A 20,943-nucleotide genomic window follows, 5' to 3' on the forward strand; every position below is an offset into this window, starting at 1 on the left:
CTCACGATTCGATTTGGCTCAACACTGGAGCTGCTCTAATAAAGCCAATGGATATTGAACTAGATATTTTTACTAAGTGGTTGAGACATAACAAATTGTGTTCCTATAGGATGCAAAGATCAATGGGAGCTAGTAAGACCTCACAAAGGCGGATGATTAAATCTTGAAGAGATACATGCTTAGCTTCCTGTACCAATGATTGAAAAAGACATGAACGTCTAAGTTTGTGGCACAAGTTGTTTGTATAGCTCCATTCAAATTACTGCAATTGTCGTTGAGAATTCTCATGAGTCAGTTAAGTGAACCAAAATAGGAAAACTTAGCAACGGATCAACACGACAGGAAGAGCCTCGATTATTTAGCTAGTTGTGATTTCTAGTAAACCTATAAGATGATCACATCTGTAGAGGTCTGTTATTCTAAACTAGGTAAATCCATGGGTTTAAGTCTATAATAAGCTTATATAAGTATGGGTGTTAGTAAAAATCCTAATAAAATCAAAACAGTAGGCTATAAAAAGCGACTACGAATTTGAATGTGACTGTAGTTTAGAATTTTTAATAGATGGAAAACTGTGTTCAATCTTAAGTCAAATGGTGGAAAAGTTTTTTTTTTGTCTTAGTACTCTACATGGGTTAGGTTTTGTCAACATGTAGCAATAATAATATGCTACACAAGAGTTTTCTGTCGCCCAACTTACTTCCTCCGTCCCAAATTATAAGTCATTCTAACTTTCTTGGAGAGTCCATGTATCTCAAGTTTGACTAAATTTATATAACAAAATAATACTTATAATACCAAGTACGTATCGTTAGATGTTTTCATAGTATACCTATTTGATGTCATAGATCTTTGTCATTCTCTCTATAATTTTGGTCAAACTTAAGATGCTCTGACTCTCTAAGAAAAGTTAAAATGATTTATAATTTGGGACGAAGAGAGCACAAAAGATCTTGGTGAAGTCTCTAATGGTAGTAAGATACACCGACACACGACCAAACAAGTATTAGGATTACCATAGAATACACATCGGTTAAATTTTTAAGTGATATAAAAGTTTGAATAAGTAACGCGATGCCTGTTCTATTTGCGTAATCTAGTAAGTTTGGTTATCCTAAATATCCAAGTTAGAATCAATTGAGGAGGAAAGACGTTCTCTATGCTTACACTTAAGTTGTGGTATTGTTTCAATTAATGGCATATCAGTTGGCGATGCAAAACATATTGATTCAAAATTATGTTGCGAAAAAAGCCAAAATCAAATCATTAAAGTACTAAACTAATGTTAGCAATTAGCATGTGTGCTTATTTGAGACTTACCACTTGTCCCATTTAGAAATGTGCAAATCAGTATGATTTTTCAGTGAAGAGTCTCTAACCTGATCTAAGATACAAGGCCATATAATTTACTCAGAATAAATATAGGTATATTACGGTGAAATTTGGTTTAGTTAAGTTTTTTTTTTGAACATTTTTGGTTAAGGGGTTTTAGCAGCGATGGAAGTGGGTAAACCCAAAGTCGTGTAATGGGTTGCTGGGTCAACCCCAGACGTACTTAGCCCACGAAACAGCCACAGCCGGCCCAGCCCACGGTGTAACCCTAGATATATATGGAGCAGCAGTGTTGCCGCATCCACATCCCCGCCCCGGTCGGTTGCCCCTCCTGCAGGTCGCCGCCGCTCGCTCTCTCTCTCTCTCCCGACCACCGCGCCACGGCCCGACGCATAAGCTGCCGCTCCCCGAGTCTCGACAAACCGTCTACGCGACCGGCGCCCCTCCCTCCCCTTCGGTGTCGCCGTCTGCATCCTCCTCCGGTCCTCCAAAGGTGAGTCCCGACCTAAACCTAATTCACAAATTACGTAGCAGTTATTAGAAGATCTCCACTTCTCGAGATGGATTCGGTAGGAAGGGTTACAATTCGAATTCGGTAGGAAGGGCCACATGTTCGAGATGCGAATTTGCTCCATGCGCATGACCAGGATTGTCTAGATGCATATCTGTACTATTGTTACGTTCTTTTGAACTGATAACAAGGTTAGGTTGAACTGATGCATATCTGGAAGACTTGAACTGTATATTCTAGTTCCAATCCTGTATTAGCAAATATTATATCATTTTTTTTCATTTGTGAACAATCCAATTTGGGCTGAACCTTGTATTGGGATATGATCTAATGACAAGTGTATACGTGTATTATATACTAACTTCGACTATTTTGCAAAAAATATTGGGAGTGCGTGTGTACCCCCATGTCGCCTGCCCCTGCTATGCCGAACTTTATTTCTGTTTCATAGTCACTGGTTTTTTAAAGTCATTTTTCTAAGGATTGATTCACTATGATACTCTCTTCAAATTTGGTACCCGAATTATTTTACTTTTGTGTCAGCCCGGCCTCCAATTTAATGCAGGTTCCACTATTTCTTCTGTTTTTTATTGATTAATTATAGCTCATTCTTGGTGTATTCTTTGCAGAGCTTGAGTCTTGTAGAAGCTAAAGAAGCAGCCGGAACCATGGCATCCCGTTTCTGGGGACAGGTACTTGATTTCTTTCGCGCAATGAAACCAGCGTGCCAGTATATTCATGATGTGCATACTGAAGAAATTGATCCAATTGTTGTTGATGCAAGAATCTAACACTTGCCTGGTCCTTTGCAACTTCAGGGGGACAGTGAGTCTGAGGAGGAGGAGGAAGAAGTCGAGTCAGAACAGGGCAGTGATAGTGATGATGATGGAGGCCGTGGTGATGCGGGACGCAGCAGTGGTGGAAACCGCTATTTGAAGAACCAAGAAGATGACAGCGATGAGTCTGATACGGGTCACCGCGTGATCCGCTCCCTGAGGGACAAGCGCAATGAGGAGATGAGATCTATTGTTGATCAGATGCGTAATGCAATGAAGATCAATGACTGGGTTAGCTTGCAGGAGAGTTTTGAGAAGCTTAACAAACATCTTGAGAAGGTTGTTCGTGTCAATGAATCCACCGAGGTTCCAAAGATGTATATCAAGGCTCTTGTGTTGCTGGAGGACTTCCTTGCTGAAGCCCTTGCAAACAAGGAGGCCAAGAAGAAGATGAGCAGCAGCAATGCGAAGGCACTCAATGCGATGAAGCAAAAGCTCAAGAAGAACAACAAGCAGTATGAAGAGCAGATCCAGAAGTGCAGGGATCATCCAGAGAGTTTTGAAGATGAAGCTGCGGATGATAAAGATATGGATGATGATGACGACGATGATGCTGATGAGAGTGATGCAGAGATTGAAGATCCTGATAAAATAGCTATGTCAGAATCAGAAGAGGAACGTGATGAAGATGATGATGACAAGGAAGGTTGGGAACAGAAGAGGAGTAAGAAGGATAAGCTGATGGATAAGCAGTTCTTGAAAGATCCAAGTGAAATCACATGGGATATTGTCGATAAGAAACTCAAGGAGATTGTAGCATCAAGGGGAAAGAAAGGTACTGGAAGGATCGAGCGTGTTGAGCAGTTAACATTTTTGACCCGTGTGGCCAAAACACCAGCTCAGAAGCTTGAAATCCTTTTCCATGTGATTTCTGCGCAGTTTGATGTCAACCCCAGTCTACTTGGGCATATGCCAGTCAATGTGTGGAAAAAGTGTGTCAATAATATGCTTCTTGTGCTTGATATACTCCAGCAGTATCCTAACATTGTAGTAGACACCTCATTTGAGCCTGATGAGAAGGAAACTCAAAAGGGTGCAGACTATAATGGAACAATTCATGTTGTCGGTGAACTGGTTGCATTCCTCGAGAGACTGGACTCTGAATTTTTGAAGACCTTGCAGTGCACAGATCCATACACAAAAGATTATGTTCAGAGGCTTAGAGAGGAACCCCTGTTTTTGGTTGTTGCACAGAATGTCCAAGATTATCTTGAGAGGGTTGGGAACCTCAAAGCTGCTGCCAAGGTTGCTCTGCGCCGTGTTGAACTGGTTTACTACAAACCCCAAGAAGTGTATGATGCAATGAGAAAACTCGCAGAGCAGCCTGAGGACAGTCTGGATGATGATGATGCAGAGGCTGGTCATGAACATCAAGCAATAGATGACAATAGAGGACCATCACCATTTATTGTGATTCCAGAGGTTGTGCCGAGGAAGCCTACTTTTCCAGAGAGTGGTAGAACTTTGATGGATGGATTGATGTCCTTAATTTACAAGTATGGAGATGAAAGGACCAAAGCCCGTGCAATGCTGTGTGACATATATCACCATGCGATCTCTGATGAGTTTGCAGTGGCTCGTGACTTGCTTTTAATGAGTCATTTACAAGATGGTGTTCAGCTCATGGACATATCATCACAGATTTTATTCAATAGAGTCATGGCCCAGTTGGGGCTGTGTGCTTTCAGGGCTGGTTTGATAAATGAAGCCCATGGATGCTTGACCGATCTCTACTCTACTGGGAGGGTGAAAGAATTGCTTGCACAAGGTGTGCAACAAAGCCGATACCATGAAAAAACTCCTGAACAGGTAAATCTAAACCCCTATGCAACTCATCCTTTTTTCTTGTAAATGCTCACACAAGCAAAACACTAGTTAGAAAATTTTATGTGTGTCAATTGATAATATTTTCACAGTAGTATCCCCCTCTTGTATCTGTTAATTATTTATGTTTCTGTTGCTTTTTTAATATGATTAGAATGCTTTATCCTGTTTTATGCAGTAATAATTCTGACCCATATCACAAAATTTTACATTTTTCTACGTTGGGCTGTACTTATGTTTATTACACAGATGTAGTTCCTTTATGCTACTTGTAGTTACTCTTCTTTATTAAATATTAGAGCAAACTGCATATTAATTTTATTATTATATTCTTTACCTGTAGACTACAATTGTGGTAGTTTTATACAAGGAAAAGATGATTGTATCCTTTTGGTTATATCAGTGTTAATGATGTAGTCACCCTAACACTGCAGGAAAGACTTGAGAGGAGAAGGCAAATGCCTTACCATATGCATATAAACCTGGAACTTTTGGAAGCCACACACTTGATTTGTGCTATGCTGATTGAAGTCCCCAATATGGCTGCCAGCACTTATGACAAGCGGAGGCCTATGAGCAGAACATTCCGAAGGCTTCTTGAAGTGAGTGAAAGGCAGACGTTTGTTGGGCCGCCAGAGAACGTGAGGGACCATGTAATGGCTGCCACAAGAGCCCTCAACAAGGGTGATCACCAAAAGGCTTTCAGTGTCATAAATTCGCTGGAGATCTGGAAGCTTTTGAGGAACAGAGATCATGTTCTTGAGATGCTGAAGCTTAAGATCAAGGAGGAAGCTCTTAGAACCTATCTCTTCTCATACTCGTCTTGCTACGAGTCCTTGAGCCTTAACCAGCTCACCACCATGTTTGATCTCAGCGAGCAGCATGCTCACAGCATTGTTAGCAAGATGATGATGCATGAAGAGCTTCATGCTAGTTGGGACCAGCCAACAAAGTGCATTGTATTCCACAGTGTGGATCAAACTAGGCTTCAGGGGCTACTCCTCCAGATGGCAGATAAGCTCTCAGTCCTGGTGGAGAGCAATGAGAGGGCATACGAGGCAAGAACTGGTGGTACTCTTGAGGGGGTACCGCCACCCAGGCGCAGGGGTGAGGGTCAGGACTCATCCAATATGGGAAAGTGGCAGGAGAACTTCGTCTCATCACAAGGGCGGCAGGGTGGTGGCAACCGGTTTGGATACTCTGGTAGAGGTGGAGGATCTGGTCAAAGTGGTGGGCACCAAAGGGACAGGGGCAATCAGGGCTCCCGCGGGGGCTACGGTGGCGGTTCACGGTTTCAGGATGGAAGGGGTCGCAACCAGTCTGGTTCCTCAGCCAGAGGTGGTGATGGTGGTGCTCGCATGGTGAACCTAAACAGGGTTGGTAGAGTTTAGGTGTGATAATTCTCAGCTCAAGGAAGCCTGAAGTTCTCCCGAAGGCCAAGTTTTGAAGCACTGCTTTTTCCATAATTACAAACTTCTGTTCTAAACTCAGTCGTTCACCTATTTGCTCTATTTCGTTGTAGCCTTTTAATTCAAGGGTCTAGGAAATTGAACTAAGAGTTTGGTACTCTAGTTTGTGTCGTGGGAGTGAGACGATGTATTCGCTCCTATATTTGATATCTACTTGTGACTCTTGCTATAATGCTATACTTTTTGTATTTGTGTTTACTCTGCGCTGATCTGCTTGTTGCTTGTGTGTGATACAGTTACAGAGTTACTTATCATGGGAATTAGTGGCAGCTAAATCTGTAGTAGATTTGTTAACAAGTTCTGGTGCCTTTATGCTGTGTGGTTGGAGCCTTGGAGGAATAGGCCATGGGGTGGTCTATCCTCTCTCTCGCTTGCTTCGCGTGGAATGGAATGAGTTAATTTATGATCAAGTCATCTGTCACATGCTTATAGCAAGTATTTTTTATCTGTCACATGCTTATAGCAAGTATTTTTTATGGCTCTGCTTCGGGTCAACTCTCGAAGGCTAATAACCAGTACAAGCATGAGACGTGGTTATATTGTCTAAAAATTGTGGAAAGAACACATCATCAGCCTGTTCGCTTGCTCGTAAACGATTGTAAATTTCCAGCCGGGAACAGTGTTTTTCTCTCACACCAAATCAGCCAGCAGTAAATAATCCACGATACGATACGGCCTCCCGAACAGCCTGCATGAGAAATGTGGTTATTTTCTACTTCCTTTGTCCGCAAAAGAATATAATTATGAGAAGCGTGCTGGTTAAATTTGTTTAAGTTTAACTAAGTTTATAGTAAATAGTATTAATATTTATATCTTCAAATAAATTTATTATAAAAATATATTCTATAACTAATCTAATAGTACTTGTTTTGTATCATTATTACTTTTTTATATAAATTCAGTCAAAGTTTAAATGGATTGACTTCTCGAAAAATGAGAATTGCATTCTTTTGTGGACCGAAGGGAGTATGAAAATTGTGGGATGGAATGAACTCCATATCGATCTAGAATGAGGTTGGTTCAAAGGACCAAACACCACCTTAGTTATTTAGTCACACCACTAAACTTTGGTACAAATAAATTGTTATTTAGTCACCCCACGAAACTTCGTCTATCGTGTGTCGTTGCCTTTTATCCCCTTCTTTTATATGTCGAATCGAATAAAGTTGATTTCAGGGGAAAACAGTTACATTTAGCCATTTAGGTCAAAGAGTGAGCTACGATGGGTTAAAGCATCTCTTATATTGGTCACATATGAAACAAGTTGTCCAATGCTGAGGGAGTATCATCAGAACTGCAAAGAAAATTGGGTGATGTAGTAGGATGGCGGTTACATTTAGGTCAACGAGTGAGCTAAAATATGTTCAAGCTCCCTCCGTTCCTTTTTATTTGTCTTTCTCATTTTCAAAAAGTTAATCGTACTCAACCTTGACCAAATATATATTTATAGTACATAATACTAATTAGATAGATCATTGAATCCATTTTCATAACAAACGTATTTGGAGATACAAATGTTGCTAACAAACAACAGTGTCACAGGACCCGAGCATTCCACGTGGACTTGCCGAATAAATTTATTAGAAGCAAAAATTTACATGGGAAAAAAAGAAAAACAAAAACTAAAAGAGCAGAAAAGGGGACAAAGGGGCAGCTCGGAGTGAAGGGGAAGAGCCCCTCCACCAGCAACTACTAGCTAACCCAAAACCTGAATAAACAGCTACAAACAGCCAAAACCACTCGAACCACTCAAGCTTGGTAAAAAACCCAACTCGAGAGGGCCGCCAAGAATGCCGTATGTTGTATCACTTGCAAACAGCATTGGTGCAATGTTTCTGGGAGCTGAACCATCAACCCAAGAGCATAGCCAGAACGGTGCCAAATCCCCTTTATCCACTGACACAATTGTTGAAGCGAAAACTAAATCCCTATCCATTTTATCACAGGGCACATACATTCGTGCCCAAGCTCTCTCTGTATTTTTCCATTTTGTGCCCAAGCTCTCTCTCTATTTTTCCATTTTGTGCCACAACCAACATAATCGCAGTGCCCTAGCAAAAATCTCAAGGTCTTTAATTCCCAAGCCACCTTTCTCCTTGGAGAGAGTTCTTCCCATTTGAACAGGCAGTGACCGCCACTGACATGTTCTGGATCATACCCCTTCTCCTTCTTCAGACATTCTAAACAACGGAGTTCTACAGGCACTATTCAGACATTTCACCTTGCCTTTCTTCAGAAATAGTCGAATAGGACAACTCTCAATTTGTTATACCTACTAACTGCTGGTTGAGTACAACCTGATTCAACCACAGAGTATTCGTCCATCATGAGACTTCATTAAAGATTGCCTACTGGCAATGAGATAATAGCCATTTTTGTCTACATGACTTAGAATGGAAAATGATATAGGTACTACAGATGTATACTGCAGTTCTGAGTCACGAGCCATATGAACCATAAAGCGGGAGAAAAAAAATCAAAATAAAGTAAAAGAAAAGGCTATACTTTTGCAAATCATAAGAAATGAAATCTTTGGAACTTCCAGTACAAGCATGCATAAAGGTCACAGAGCTTTGATAAGCTCTTATGATCATTCCATATGTTGCTCTTTTCAGGGTAACTGGGTAAGGATGAAGTACTCTGCAATGCTGAGTGCTGACTTTTACAAATTTACATCATTACCTACAAGACAGGTAGCTGTCAAACTGACATGTCAATGAGATGTATTCATTTGCAATGTGACAGAGAATATTGTTCGTTTTCGTTTTTCCGTTTATCTGGCCACTGGCTTGCTATCCTTTGTGCTCTACTTGGATCTAAGTGGAGGAATAAGTGACCCGACATCATGCACCCTACTTACACTCAGTTGCTCACAGACAAAAAGGATGTCGATATAGTAAAGATTGCTATTCGTTTTGAAATATCCTACACGATGATTGAATCTTACTGAGTGTCAAATTTTGCCAAGGTAGAGTCACCTAGATTAAAAAGACTATATCTAAGCAAGGGTAACCTCATTTTCCCCATGAACATGTCAGAACAGAAATTCTTATTCTTAGCATGAAAATACAGTAAGACATGATAATCTATCTATAAGAGAATAGGGAGTGCTGATTTCACACCAGCTGGATTTTTCTGGCACAAGCTATCCTATCCCTGATCCATGTACCTCAAAATATACCACTAATATAAACATACTGCTTTCACAAAAAAATTTGGACAAGTACGGTTCTGTTAAAAGATAACTGAATATTTAAAAGCAGCCCTAAAAGGAGCATTAGCTGGTTAACATGCACTACTTGATTTTAGCAAAGGAAGAACCTTATTGGGTTAAGTCTGCTTAACATAGCTTCAGTAGTAGTAAATACACAGAATTGTTTATACCTCATCTTGAAGATCAGTTCAGACATCTTTTCCCAATCATGCAAGAATGCAAATATCTTGAATGACCTAGCGCCCACTTTTTTATCTCTCTCTTAGTACACACACCAACCAATGTGTTACACTAAACAATTACTTAATTCTCGCTATCTGTGTGAAACTTTTATGCTCACACGCAACTCCATGAAATGTGTCTTGCACATATTAACTTCTAAGAGATCTATGGCAAATAATCTAGGACCCTCAATTTCTCAATAAGACCAATTATGTTCATTCTTCATTGAATAATGCACATAAGGCATAACAGATGCACCCTCTAAAATGGAACACTACTGACACTGATCTTATCCAATAAAACACTATTTGCCTTCCATGGAAGTTTCATCATGCTCAAAGTATCAAACCTTGAATAACCTCATAGTCCTAGCCTCCTAGGTCCAAACTCAAGGCAAAACAACTGCCATCTTTTTTGTTCAGGAAATGAACTTGAAATGTTATTCAGGATTACTATTACTCATGGAAATCATTTTACGAGCCTGGTAAAAGCAAAGAGATCTATAATAACTTCTGACAACATCCCATTACAAGTGGATTCAGTAAATGTGTCACACATCACATAATTATGTTGAGGCAATGCAAGCCGCAGTGATCACTAGCTCGAATTTTTCAAGGAAACAGGTGAACCTACAGATCTTTCCAATAGCACTTGCTGAATTGAGGAATCAATTGAAGACAACATAAACAGGGCGTGCAATCGGAGAAGCTGGAACCTACTAGATCAGAAGTAGAGCCCCATCTGGACGTTCTTCTCCACGAACCCGCACTTGGCGTAGAACCCCTTCAGCTCCGTTGTGCAGTTGAGAATAGCCTTGTAGCAACCCCTGCCCCTAGCGTGCTCCACCAGGCGGTGCACGAGCCGCTCCCCGAGCCCCCGACCCCTCGCGGCGGCGTCCACCACCACGTCCTCCAAGTGGCCCACAAGGCCGCAGCGCCGGATGAACTTGCGCTCCACCAGCACCGCCCCCGCAGCGGCGAGGCGGCCCGTCGCAGCGTCCTCCGCTACGAGGATCAGGTGATCGGCGCCCAGCGCAGCGAGCTCAACGAAGCGCGCGCGAAAGGCTTCCTCTGAGAGGGGCGGGGAGGGGGAGAGCTGCGCGAGAAGGTCGCAGAACCCCTTGGAGAGGTCGGCGAGCTCGAGCGGGCGGATGATGTACGCATCCCCTATGGCCTCCACGCCGGCGCCGGCCCCGGCCCCGGCCTCCGCGAGAGCGTGCGGCTGTTCCATGTGTCCACGGGTGCTACTGCTAGTCTGCTACAGCCGGAGGAGGCTCCAGATGGTCACAAATACGGGCCTCACTCTCGATCCAATAAACTGATGGGCCGGCAGATCGCGTGTTTTCAACTGGGCCCGGAAATTTGCCGATGAGATCCAAAACTAACCGTTCAAAAATATATTTTTTATTTTTTAAAGCCAAAAAAAAAAAAAAATTGAAAGCCCCGCTCAAACGCACAAAGAATCCCCCCAACTCAAATTCCAATCCCCAAACGGCCAAACCCTCTGCAGTTCGTCGCCATGGTCGCCGCCGCCGTCGGCGAGGCGACCCCGCCCCCGAACCTCCCACCCTCCCGAGTGTCCGTCTCCTCGCCCTCGCCTTACCCCCGCCGCCGCTGCGCCCTCGCGAGCCGCTTCCGGGAGCCGGCGGCCCCGCGGCGGCACGCGTGGATTTCCCTTCAGGGTCGCCTTATCGGGGCGGAGGAGGCGTCGTCTGCCGCTTCGGCCGCACCGGACCTTCCCCCGGATGAGGCAGTAGCGTGGGAGCTCTTCAGCCCGCTCCATCGCGTGCTTCTCGTCGCCACCGTCGCCGCCGCATCCTCCCGGTCCCACGCCGCCCGCCGCATCGAGCAGCTACAGCGGTCGATTAATCTTAGGGTTTGACGCTATTGATCTCCTCGATCGTATTCGTATCCATGTCTTGATTGAATATTTGGTGACCATTCCGCGAATAATGTTTTTGGTGCGCAGGATGAGGTGCTGGAAGGCATGCAGCAGAAGCTGGATGATCTGCTCGTCGAGATGAACTCCCTACAACAGCAGTACCTCATGTGCGATAGTTACATTTCCGATGAAAAGGAAATGAATGAGATTGCAGGCAGCAACAAGATAGGAGATGGAGAGGGATCTAGATGCTGTGGGTGCACGAAGCTAGAGGCTGCGGCCACTCCTCAGAAGGCAAAGGTAGCACCTGTTGACTTATTTTTTTTTCTTAAAAGAAAAAGAAGAAGAAGACTTGTTTACTGAAGAGTATGCACCAATTGTGCAGGATCTCCGCGGGACAGATGATACTAGGAGTGATATGGTCGATAGGTCTAGTCTATCTTTAATGGATCATGAAGAGAGGCGAATGTCGGACCTCTCAGACTTCTGCTGGAGTGTTGTGTCATCAGTTGATGACCAGATAAATGGGGATAATCAGGTAGATATGCTTGTACATTTTTGGGGCTAAAGCGTCTTCTGTTGTTTTGTGTGAAATTTTATTTCCACGCATCTATTGTTCACATATACCTGATTGTTTCCATGTCACAATTCTTGACAATGCATTCCTTTTGGCCTTTTCAAGTTAAGGGGTCCTTTGATCAAAGTTTACACACTCTTTTTCTTACCTTCAATTGTGTTGTGTGGTGACACCATGCTTAATTGTGTCCAGCTAAGTTTCCTGGCAGCAGATCAACAATTGTACAATCTTCAGAAGGAATGTGAAGAGAAAGATGCAACCATCAATGAACTAGCTGCAGCGGCACATGCATCTAGTACTGCTGATGCGAAGGTTAGAATCTCAATACTTGTCATTTGCCAACATTTCAGGTAATATACTATTGGAGTATTGAAAAGCTCTTCCTTTTTGGCATGTAGAGAATTGCAGAGCTGCAGGAAGTTCTTAAAAGGAAAAACATGGTGATCTCTAAATTGAAGAAAGACATGGCTGCTCTGAAGCATATGGTAAGTAATTCTTCCAAGTCCTTACTGATCCTCTGTGGTCAGGCAAAGCGTTGACTTCTTATGTTCTTTTGATAGGTTGTTGAATTGTCAAGGGCTAAAAGAGCATCTTCTGCCATAAGTCCAATCTGCACTGATCTGCCAATGATGTCAAACAATGTTCTGTATGATATGAGCAGTTCTAGCTCATCATCAGATTCTGAATCTCCTGTTGCACTAAGAGAATACCTTGATGAGCATCTGGTTGATAGCACTCCAGGAGATGGTGATTCCATAGGGAGTTGTGAAGTATCTGCAGCAAAAGCATCTCTTCCATCAAAAATGTCATTCGTTCACAAGCTGCGCTCAACTAGCCCTTTAAAAGAGATTCGTATTAATCCAAAGGTAGAAACAAATTCATTTGGCAGACAGAAGCAATCTACATCCTCTAATGGAGATTTTAAAAGGATTAGACGACAAAGTCAGCAAGATCCAAGGAATAAAGCTACAAGAAGATGGATGTAGAGTTTAGCCATCTAGAAGTCATTACCCGATTGGTACATTAAATTGACCTGCTGTTCTTATCCTAGCAATATGTTGTTTGCTTCAGTTAATCTCTGTATAAGTACTCTAGTGTTTATTTGTTTTATCCTGCTTCTCTTCCTTCATCATTGCCATTGCTGCTTCTATTCATTACTAGTGTAATCAAATCAAACTTATTTTTATTTTAAAAGAAAAAGGAACATGATAAAATAAATTAATCCATGGAGATTTAACTTTTAGGAAATACTGAAATAATAGCGAACCATGTCCTGAGATTCAATTCCCTGATACACTAGATATTGTTCTTCCTGTTGCTTCTTCCCCAAATCGATTAGATGTTTCCCAAAGACTTCAGGATGCCTCATATATACATGGATTGTGCATGCACCTTTTTTGTTTATTAGGGAATTAATTTATATGTAGTCAGTGATGCTTGCTACTTGTCTACTTGTCTACTTGATATAATTCCAAAGTGTTTATTATACTATTATCATATGCTGTAACAGCCAGAAGTTCAATTCCCTCCTTGCCGCAGCAAATGCAACAACACTTTTTTTAGTTGCCTTGCAATAATGACCAATCTATTCTGTTTCCATTTCAGATTTGGAGAAGATGAAGTTGATAGATGTTATCGATTTTGGTTGATGAACTTTCCGTGATGCTTCCTGGCTTCCGGTTCTTTCTGGCAAAACAGTATGGCTGCAACTTGTGCATGTATTTTAGTCTTTAATAAAGTTGTCTGTCACTCACTAGATGGACCATATCGGCACCTTACCTAGCTTCAGCGTTGGAATCTTCTCCTGTGTATAGAATGTCATTTGGATCTCAACAGTCAACGTCTCCCCTCTCTTGAATCTATCGGTTATACTATTTAATAGTGGACTAATTTATCCTGTGGAATCTTGGACTTCGTACTTACGAAATAGTTTACCATTCTTTTGTTTGTTTAGAGTGCCTCTGAACTGCCGCCCTACGGGGTTTCTGCTTCTCTGTCCAGCAGATCACCATCTTAGAGATGTTAAACACAGTTGGGCACAGTCGACACAAAAGCATGTAGTTTATTTCTCCATGCATAATGGTGTGTAGCTAGGATTTCAGGCTAAGACGGTCCAACTTCACATAATTCATTTTATTTAACACTGAAAATTAAACATGCCAACATACAAGTATATGAATTGCTGAAGCACAATACAAACAAATTTAAAGGTCTTAAGGACATCTTAAAGTGAGAAGTCAATTCTGAAATTTGTTAAAGCAGTTTACATGCCTACAATATCTAGTTATCTACGTACCTACAAGACCTTAGATCAAAATGCTAGGGTGGTTCGTGTGGCTTTGTCACCACTATACGTGCTACGTCACAAAGGTTAATTCGTTATGCCAGAGCAATTTTTGAATCCCCTTTGATGCAAGACGCAAGAGATAGGAAATGTGCACTTCATCAAGCAGCTGCCCTGGATTTGGCCTTTTGACGTTGTCACGAACTCATACTCAGTGCTATGAACGCATGTGCTATTCTTGTGAAAATCTGAACCGCCGTATCTTGATAGCTTTGACATGCGTGAAGCTCAGGTTGTCCAGAGACCGTAGGGTGAGGTTGGGAGCAATTCTCTCAATGGAAACCTTTAGAAGCGAGTTAAATACACCAGAGATCCATTAACTTGTGAGGAGGTTTCAGTTAGGTCCATCAACTTTCAAAGTAGCTTTTTGGGTCCATAAACTTAGTATGGTGTATTACTCAGGTCCATAGCTGTCCACATTGGTTTCTCGTGCTGACGTGGTATGCTGACTTGTCGTTCTAAAGCAACTATTGACGCTTCGTTTCGTCAAACATCCTGTGGGCGCGCGAGCAGGTGCCGCCGCTGCCGCTGTGGGCGCGCGAACAAGCCCGCCGCTGCCACGCGGGCACGTGGGCGTGGTACGGAGTGCTCGAGGCTTGGCTGCGCCCCAGGCGACGACGAACAAGGCGGCGGTGTTCGTCGTGAGGCCGGGGTCGTCGACCAAGGACGCCGCCGCAGCGCCCGGGGAGGATCCGAAGAAGAAGCGGTCGTCGGGGTCGCAAGAGCCGACGGCGCCGAAGTAGCTGCCGGTGGTGCTGGTGCCCTCGGCGCCGGTCGGGAGCGACGACTTCGTCGAGCCAAGCGTCGCGCACAAGCACCTGCTGCCGGTGCGGGACGTCCGCGCGGAAACCGAGCCTCATGAGTCGGCTGGGAGCAACAGCATCTCCGGCCACCCGTGGACGCCCTCCTGGGAGCCCACCTCGGTTGAGGCTAGCGTGGCGGCAGAGCCCGTGCCCGTGGCCTGCTGGTGGTGGCGCTCGCGGCCAGCAGATCCTGCGCACGCCGGCAACCGGTGGTGGCCCGCGTGCCCCTTCCTGACTCCCTGTTCTTCTCCCCTCGCTCATCGTTCGGGCTCGGGCTGTAGCCGCGACGCATACTGCGGAGGACGACCTGCTCGCGCGCCTGTGTGGCCGCGGCAGCAGCTTGCCCGCGCCCACAGCGGCGGCGACGGCACCTCCTCGCACGCCCGCAGTGGCGGCTCGCCCGCGCCCACAGCGGCTGGCCTATTTTCGTGCCCGTGTGGCAGGGCGAAGGCATGTGCGGCAGCAGCGGCGTCGTGTACGTGGCCCACGTGTCCGGGAGCTGCGCCGGTGACGAGAACCGCACGGCGAGCTGCACTTCGCCCATCTTCTTCAGCCCCGACCGCAACAGCACCAGCAGTCCGGTGATGGTGCGCGTGCGCACCCACTTCTTGCCATACTTGGCCACGCAGTACGCGTCCGTCGACCCCTTGGCGCCTCCCTTCGTCTTCATCGGCAGCAAGCCGCACGCTCCGATGATGCCGAGCTCCAGCACGCCCACCGGCGGCTTCCACAGTTGCTTCGCCGTCGGCCGGTAGTCGCTGCACACGTGCGCCGCCTCGTCGAGCACGTTGTACCCGCCTTCCAGGCAGAGCCGAAGGTGCAGCCGTCCGGAGTAGAAAGCCGCTCGTCGAGGCGCTGCTCTATGGTGGTCACCGGGATGGTTGCGTGGCCGAGGAGCGCGGGTTCCTTGATCATGGACCGATCCTCCACTAGCACGATGATGTTGTCGTCGAGCGGCTCAGACACGACGAACATGAGGTCTTCGGACAACGCTGTATCTTGACGCGCACGTCGACTGGAAGCGAAGCTGTATCTTGACGCCGACTAGAAGCCAAGCTGTATCTTGACGCGCACGTCGAACGGCAGCCCCGGCGGCGGCGCCGGGACGTGCAGGTCCTGCGCCTCAATGACAGACGCCCTCAGGTACCAGAGCTTGGGCGACTGGTACACCTTGGAGCGCGTGTACGTGACGTACGGCGCATCGGTGTTCCACGCCTCTAGGAACACGTTGTCAGCCTGCGTGCCGATCCACATCGCCACCATGATGTCCCCCGTCACCATGCTGGGCTCGCCGCCCTCGAGCCTGTACCACTGCGGCGCCATCGGGCCATCGGGCTGGTCGCAGACAGGCACATCGGAGAGGTCGAAGCAAACGTCGCCGAGGAAGGCTTCGGCAGGGAAGGGCGCGCCTCCATCCCACACGAAGATCTCCAGCGTGGGCTCCGACCTGGTGTGGCTGATGGCGAACACCTGGTTCCATTCGGGGTTGCCGGTGCCGGAGACGTCGCGGCCAGGCCGCGACCGGAGCGAGTGCGGGCCGACCTGAACCTTGATGTACAGACCCTCGCAGGCGCGTATGCCGCGTACCCGCACGACGCGCACGAAGAGGTAGCGCATCGGCTCCACTAGGTCGTACGACGACGGCTGCATCGGCTCCACGGACTCGCCGGTGGACACAAAACCGCCCCGGGATGACGCGAGGAGAGGGCGCGTAGTAATCTAGGCCCAAGCCGCCGCTCGGGTGGCGCACGATGCGGACGCGCTCTGTGGCCATCCGCGTCTTTCGCACCTCGGGAGGGTACTGGTCGCCAGATTTCGCTTCCGGCGCTGGCTTTGGCTCTGGCTACGGCAGCTCTGGTGGCGGCGGCGTCATTGACCCGTGTGGCCCGTGTACCGGCGGCGGCATCATGGGATCGTGGGGGTCCAAGCGCATCGCGCCCACAGCGGCTGGCCTATTTTTGCGCCCGTGTGGCAGGGCGGCAGCACCTGCCTGCACGCCCGCATGGCCACGGCATCATGCCACGTCAGCACGAGAAGCCAACGTGGACAGCTATTGTAACACCTCGGTGTTAAGCATGCATTAACATTTTGCAAATCATGAGCATAATCCCCACCCTGCATTCATAAGCATGACATGAAATATAGGATTGAACCATGTATGTTGCATTACTGTTTAAATGAACCTGGGTCATGTTTGTGCTTGTAGTGATATTTAACATGTTTGTTTGGGAGTACAAATGACTTAGAAATGTTTCACATGCATTTTGGAGCAAGATTGATATTCAAAGTTTTCTCAAGTTTTGCTTTTGAAAATAATCTTCCAAAATACGGGTTTGAAATTAAATTGACCTTAATTTTGTAATTCAAAATCTAGTGGGAATTAGCCCTAGCTCCTTTTGACAAAGTTGTAGAGAATAAATTTTAGAGCAACTTTTATTTTTGGGCCAAAGTTTGAAACTGTTTTGAAAAGGTTCAAAGTTTCATTTGAATGAATTTGGAGAAGAAATAAAAAGGAAAATCACATTTTTCACCTTAATGGGCCGCCGCCTCCCTTTCGGCCCAGCAGCACAGGCCGGCCCGGCCTGCCTCCGCGTCGCGCCTCCCGTTCGCCCACGCCCACGCTCCGACCGCGCCAGGGCACGCAAGCCGTGTGGCGGCCATGCGCCGGCGAGCTTGTCGCGCGGCACCACCGGCCTGCCCCATCCCGACCAGCCGCGCTGCCTTCAAGGCCCCGACCAGCCGCACCCTGGCGCCGCACTCCAACCCCCCTACCTCTCGCTCGGACAGCAGCAGCAGCGCACGCGCCCGTCACCGCCCGCACCAGCTTCCTCGCCGGAGTTGGCCATTTCGGCCGCTCCAGTTCGCCTGAGCTAGCTCTGTCTCGCCCTGAGCTCCGCCTTCACCTCGCGCACCCCATGCTCACGTCGGTTCGTCGTGGTAAGCCTTCACCAGCCGGGAATCCCTCACCGGAGTGAGCTCCTCCTCGCCGAAGCTTGGCTCCGCACGGACAGCCCCGCTCCGTCTTCCTCTCCATCCTCCCTTTCTCGTGCACGAGCACCGCACCGCGTCACTGAGTCTCCCGAGCACCTCCTCTCACCGTGCCATGGCCGGGGATGCCTCACTGGCGACGACCCGCGTCGTCGCTCCGCCATGCACAGCAGCGGTCGGCTTCCCGAGCTCCTTGGCCCATGCCACGGGCACCGTTGGGTTCGCACAAGGGTGGGGAGCACGCTGGTCACCTTCACCGGGTTGGAGACCTCGCCGTCGACGAGATCTCGGCGGTCCGCCGCCTCCTCTGTCCTGTGTGGCTGCTAGGTGGGGCCTACCTGATGCGGGAGCCCACCTGTCTATCGCTCGGTGTGTGTGTCTGTGTTCAGATCCGGGTGGATCTAGCATTTTTGAGCCGGGATTTTCAGAAAGAATAAAAGAAATGATTTACAGATTTTGTTTAAATGCTTTGGAAATTCATAACGTGCTCAAAATAGCTCCAAATTTGTTGAAACAAATTTTGCTAGGTTTCTTGTGACTAGATCTATCTGTTAAAAATATTGCATGTCAAATTTGTGATACTTTTCTATGTAGCTTTATTTAAATTGAATAAATACTGTTTTCTTAGAAAATGTCTAATAAATAGAATATACATCAGAAAAATATGATTCCAATTTGGTTGATCTATTCTTGAGATGTACTTTCTATGAAAAATATATGTCATGCATGTTCTGTAGAGAAATATTGATGTGTAGTTCAAGTGCCTTTAATTGATGATTTTTGTTATTTTTAATAGAGAGCAAAAATTGTATAAAACATGTGTATGATAATTTTTGTGCAGTGATTGTTTACTGTGTAGAACATAGAAAAATATTAAATCTGTAGTTTGACACTTTTTATAGTACAAAGTATTTTCATGCTTAATTATCAACCATAGCTTGTCATTTTTGTGTAGGCTATTTTACTTATCCAAATGCCATGAAAATTTTATGGTAGTCTACTTAGAGTAGTACTATGCTACTGTAATTTTCTCAGATTTTTATGAGCACCAGAAATATATGTTGCTGTTGTAGCCCTAGTTTAAAATGAAATAAAATAATCTTCTTTAATGCATGTTTAGTTAATGATGTTTGCTTTGGTGTATCTTTGAAGCATCTTAACTTGCTGTGGTGACTTGGCATGTTAGTACAATGGTTGTATTAGTAGTATAGTAGTACATGTTCTTGGATGATGTTGGCTACCTTGTACAAGAGCTTACTTCTACTATGTCCAATAAAGTTAAACATGTTCATCTACATTTCATGCATCATGATCATTACATGTCATCTCTCTGATGTATCTATGCATTAGCACTTATACATCTGCATCATACAGGATCGCAGTAGGAGTTGCTAGTAGTAGTTTAGGAAGAGCAGACCAGGACAGATCCACAAGAAGTCTAGGCACAGGAGGTGCTAGAGGAAGAGGAGCAAGGAGAGGACTTGCCCGAGTGCGTGTGAAAGCATCTAGGCCCCTAGTTGGATTTCGGTGATTAATGTCAATACAAGATTACTATGACTAACGTGTGTTTTGCAGAGACAATTAAGTTAGGTCATGGTAATGGAGATCGATTGGGCAATCGAGGTTGTCATGCCCCTACGATGGAAATCGTTTCGATTTTCAAAGGATGGACGACAAGGTTAAGGATGACTAGTTCTTAGTGTCGATTGGAGTTGGAGAGACACTTAGAGTAGTTTAGGACTTTGTTTTTCCTTTGGCCGTACTATGAAGGGGGGTATGAACGGGTAGCATGACCTAGTTAAGTCTAGTGAGTTAGGTGTGGTGCACACTTGTTAAAACTAGCTCTAGGTAGCTCCTATGAATGCCTAAGATCCTTTGGAGCAAACTTCATTCACATATGTTCGAAAGTTGGAAGTGAATGGAGGGTCAAACACTGACCGGACGCTGGCTCCGGTGCGACCGGACGCTGGCCGCAGGGTCCGGTCAGTTCGTTTGACTGAGGTGGTTGAGTCTGTTGTGACCGGACGCTGGAGGGTCGTGTGACCGGACGCTGAGGGCTAGCGTCCGGTCGACTCCAGTAAGGGTCCAGACTTGGAAAAGTGTGACCGGACGCGTTCGGTCAGTGTGACCGGACCCTGAGTATCCGCGTCCGGTCGTTTCCAGTAAGCATCCAAGAGCGACCGGACGCGTCCGGTCGGTACTGACCGGACCCTGACAGCGTCCGGTCATCACTTGAATGCTGGTTCACGGGTTGAACTGACCGGAGCGTCCGGTCATCACGACCGGAGCGTCCGGTCACCCCGCAGAAGCTCATAACGGTTAGTTTTTCAGGCTGGCTTATAAATAGAAGCTCCACTCATGAGTGGAGTATCCTTTGCTCATTCCAACAGCTGAGAAACACGTTTGTGAGTGCCAAGAAGAGCAAGATCCTAGTGAGGTGTTTGTGATTTGAGAATCCAAGAGAGTAGCCTCACTAGCAAATCAAGAGTAGCAAAGTGTGCATCCATCTTCTCATTAGGCTTCGCGTGGTCAAGTGAGAGTTCGTGCTTGTTACTCTTGGTGATCGCCATCACCTAGATGGCTTGGTGGTGATTGGGAGTTTGGTGTTCACCCGGCGGAGCTTGTGGGTGACCCAACTTAAGTTGTGAGCGGTTTTGGGTGATTCGCCGCGACGGAGTGTCGAAGAATCAACCCGTAGAGAGCACTTGATCCTTGCGCGGATCAAGGGGGAGCTACACCCTTGCGCGGGTGCTCCAACAAGGACTAGTGGGGAGTGGCGACTCTCCGATACCTCGGCAAAACATCGCCGCGTTCCTTTCTCTCTCTACTTACTTTGAGCACTTACTTTGAGTATTTACTTTGAGCAATTCAATACTTGTTTTACATCCATAGAATTGCTTGCTAGAGTAAGTTTGGAACATAGGTTGAGAGGTTGTTGTGCA

At 46.0% G+C, this 20,943-nt stretch overlaps 3 protein-coding genes across 3 annotated transcripts; 2 read left to right on the forward strand and 1 right to left on the reverse strand.

Moving 5' to 3' along the window:
- The first annotated feature begins 1,641 nt into the window (after positions 1 to 1,641).
- Positions 1,642 to 6,178, forward strand: LOC136549942 (eukaryotic translation initiation factor 3 subunit C-like). The gene is made up of 4 exons (XM_066541374.1): positions 1,642 to 1,825; positions 2,473 to 2,535; positions 2,662 to 4,488; positions 4,938 to 6,178. The coding sequence occupies exons 2-4, from the start codon at positions 2,512 to 2,514 to the stop codon at positions 5,892 to 5,894; spliced, it is 2,808 nt and encodes a 935-aa protein (XP_066397471.1). The 5' UTR covers positions 1,642 to 1,825; positions 2,473 to 2,511; the 3' UTR covers positions 5,895 to 6,178.
- Positions 6,179 to 7,522: 1,344 nt separating this feature from the next.
- Positions 7,523 to 10,668, reverse strand: LOC136552015 (glucosamine 6-phosphate N-acetyltransferase 1-like). The gene is made up of 2 exons (XM_066543560.1): positions 10,128 to 10,668; positions 7,523 to 8,654 (listed from the first exon to the last, which is right to left on the reverse strand). Exon 1 carries the CDS (start codon positions 10,636 to 10,638, stop codon positions 10,132 to 10,134), a length of 507 nt encoding a protein of 168 aa, XP_066399657.1. The 5' UTR covers positions 10,639 to 10,668; the 3' UTR covers positions 7,523 to 8,654; positions 10,128 to 10,131.
- A 258-nt stretch (positions 10,669 to 10,926) lies between these two features.
- On the forward strand, positions 10,927 to 13,770 carry LOC136552016 (uncharacterized). Its single transcript, XM_066543561.1, has 7 exons — positions 10,927 to 11,283; positions 11,377 to 11,589; positions 11,675 to 11,827; positions 12,059 to 12,178; positions 12,265 to 12,351; positions 12,427 to 12,884; positions 13,472 to 13,770. The coding sequence occupies exons 1-6, from the start codon at positions 10,927 to 10,929 to the stop codon at positions 12,850 to 12,852; spliced, it is 1,356 nt and encodes a 451-aa protein (XP_066399658.1). The 3' UTR covers positions 12,853 to 12,884; positions 13,472 to 13,770.
- Positions 13,771 to 20,943: the final 7,173 nt, after the last annotated feature.

This window comes from Miscanthus floridulus, chromosome 4 (genome assembly GCF_019320115.1).
Source record: "Miscanthus floridulus cultivar M001 chromosome 4, ASM1932011v1, whole genome shotgun sequence".
Taxonomy (NCBI): domain Eukaryota; kingdom Viridiplantae; phylum Streptophyta; class Magnoliopsida; order Poales; family Poaceae; genus Miscanthus; species Miscanthus floridulus.

Bases quoted from the DNA above. Each gene is read 5' to 3' on its own strand.
- LOC136552016 (XM_066543561.1), top strand. From the start codon at position 10,927: ATGGTCGCCGCCGCCGTCGGCGAGGCGACCCCGCCCCCGAACCTCCCA. The intron at 11,828-12,058 runs GTAGATATGCTT...AATTGTGTCCAG, and splicing joins AGATAAATGGGGATAATCAG to CTAAGTTTCCTGGCAGCAGA. The intron at 12,352-12,426 runs GTAAGTAATTCT...TTCTTTTGATAG, and splicing joins TGGCTGCTCTGAAGCATATG to GTTGTTGAATTGTCAAGGGC.
- LOC136552015 (XM_066543560.1), bottom strand. From the start codon at position 10,638: ATGGAACAGCCGCACGCTCTCGCGGAGGCCGGGGCCGGGGCCGGCGCC.
- LOC136549942 (XM_066541374.1), top strand. From the start codon at position 2,512: ATGGCATCCCGTTTCTGGGGACAG. The intron at 2,536-2,661 runs GTACTTGATTTC...TTGCAACTTCAG, and splicing joins CATCCCGTTTCTGGGGACAG to GGGGACAGTGAGTCTGAGGA. The intron at 4,489-4,937 runs GTAAATCTAAAC...CTAACACTGCAG, and splicing joins ATGAAAAAACTCCTGAACAG to GAAAGACTTGAGAGGAGAAG.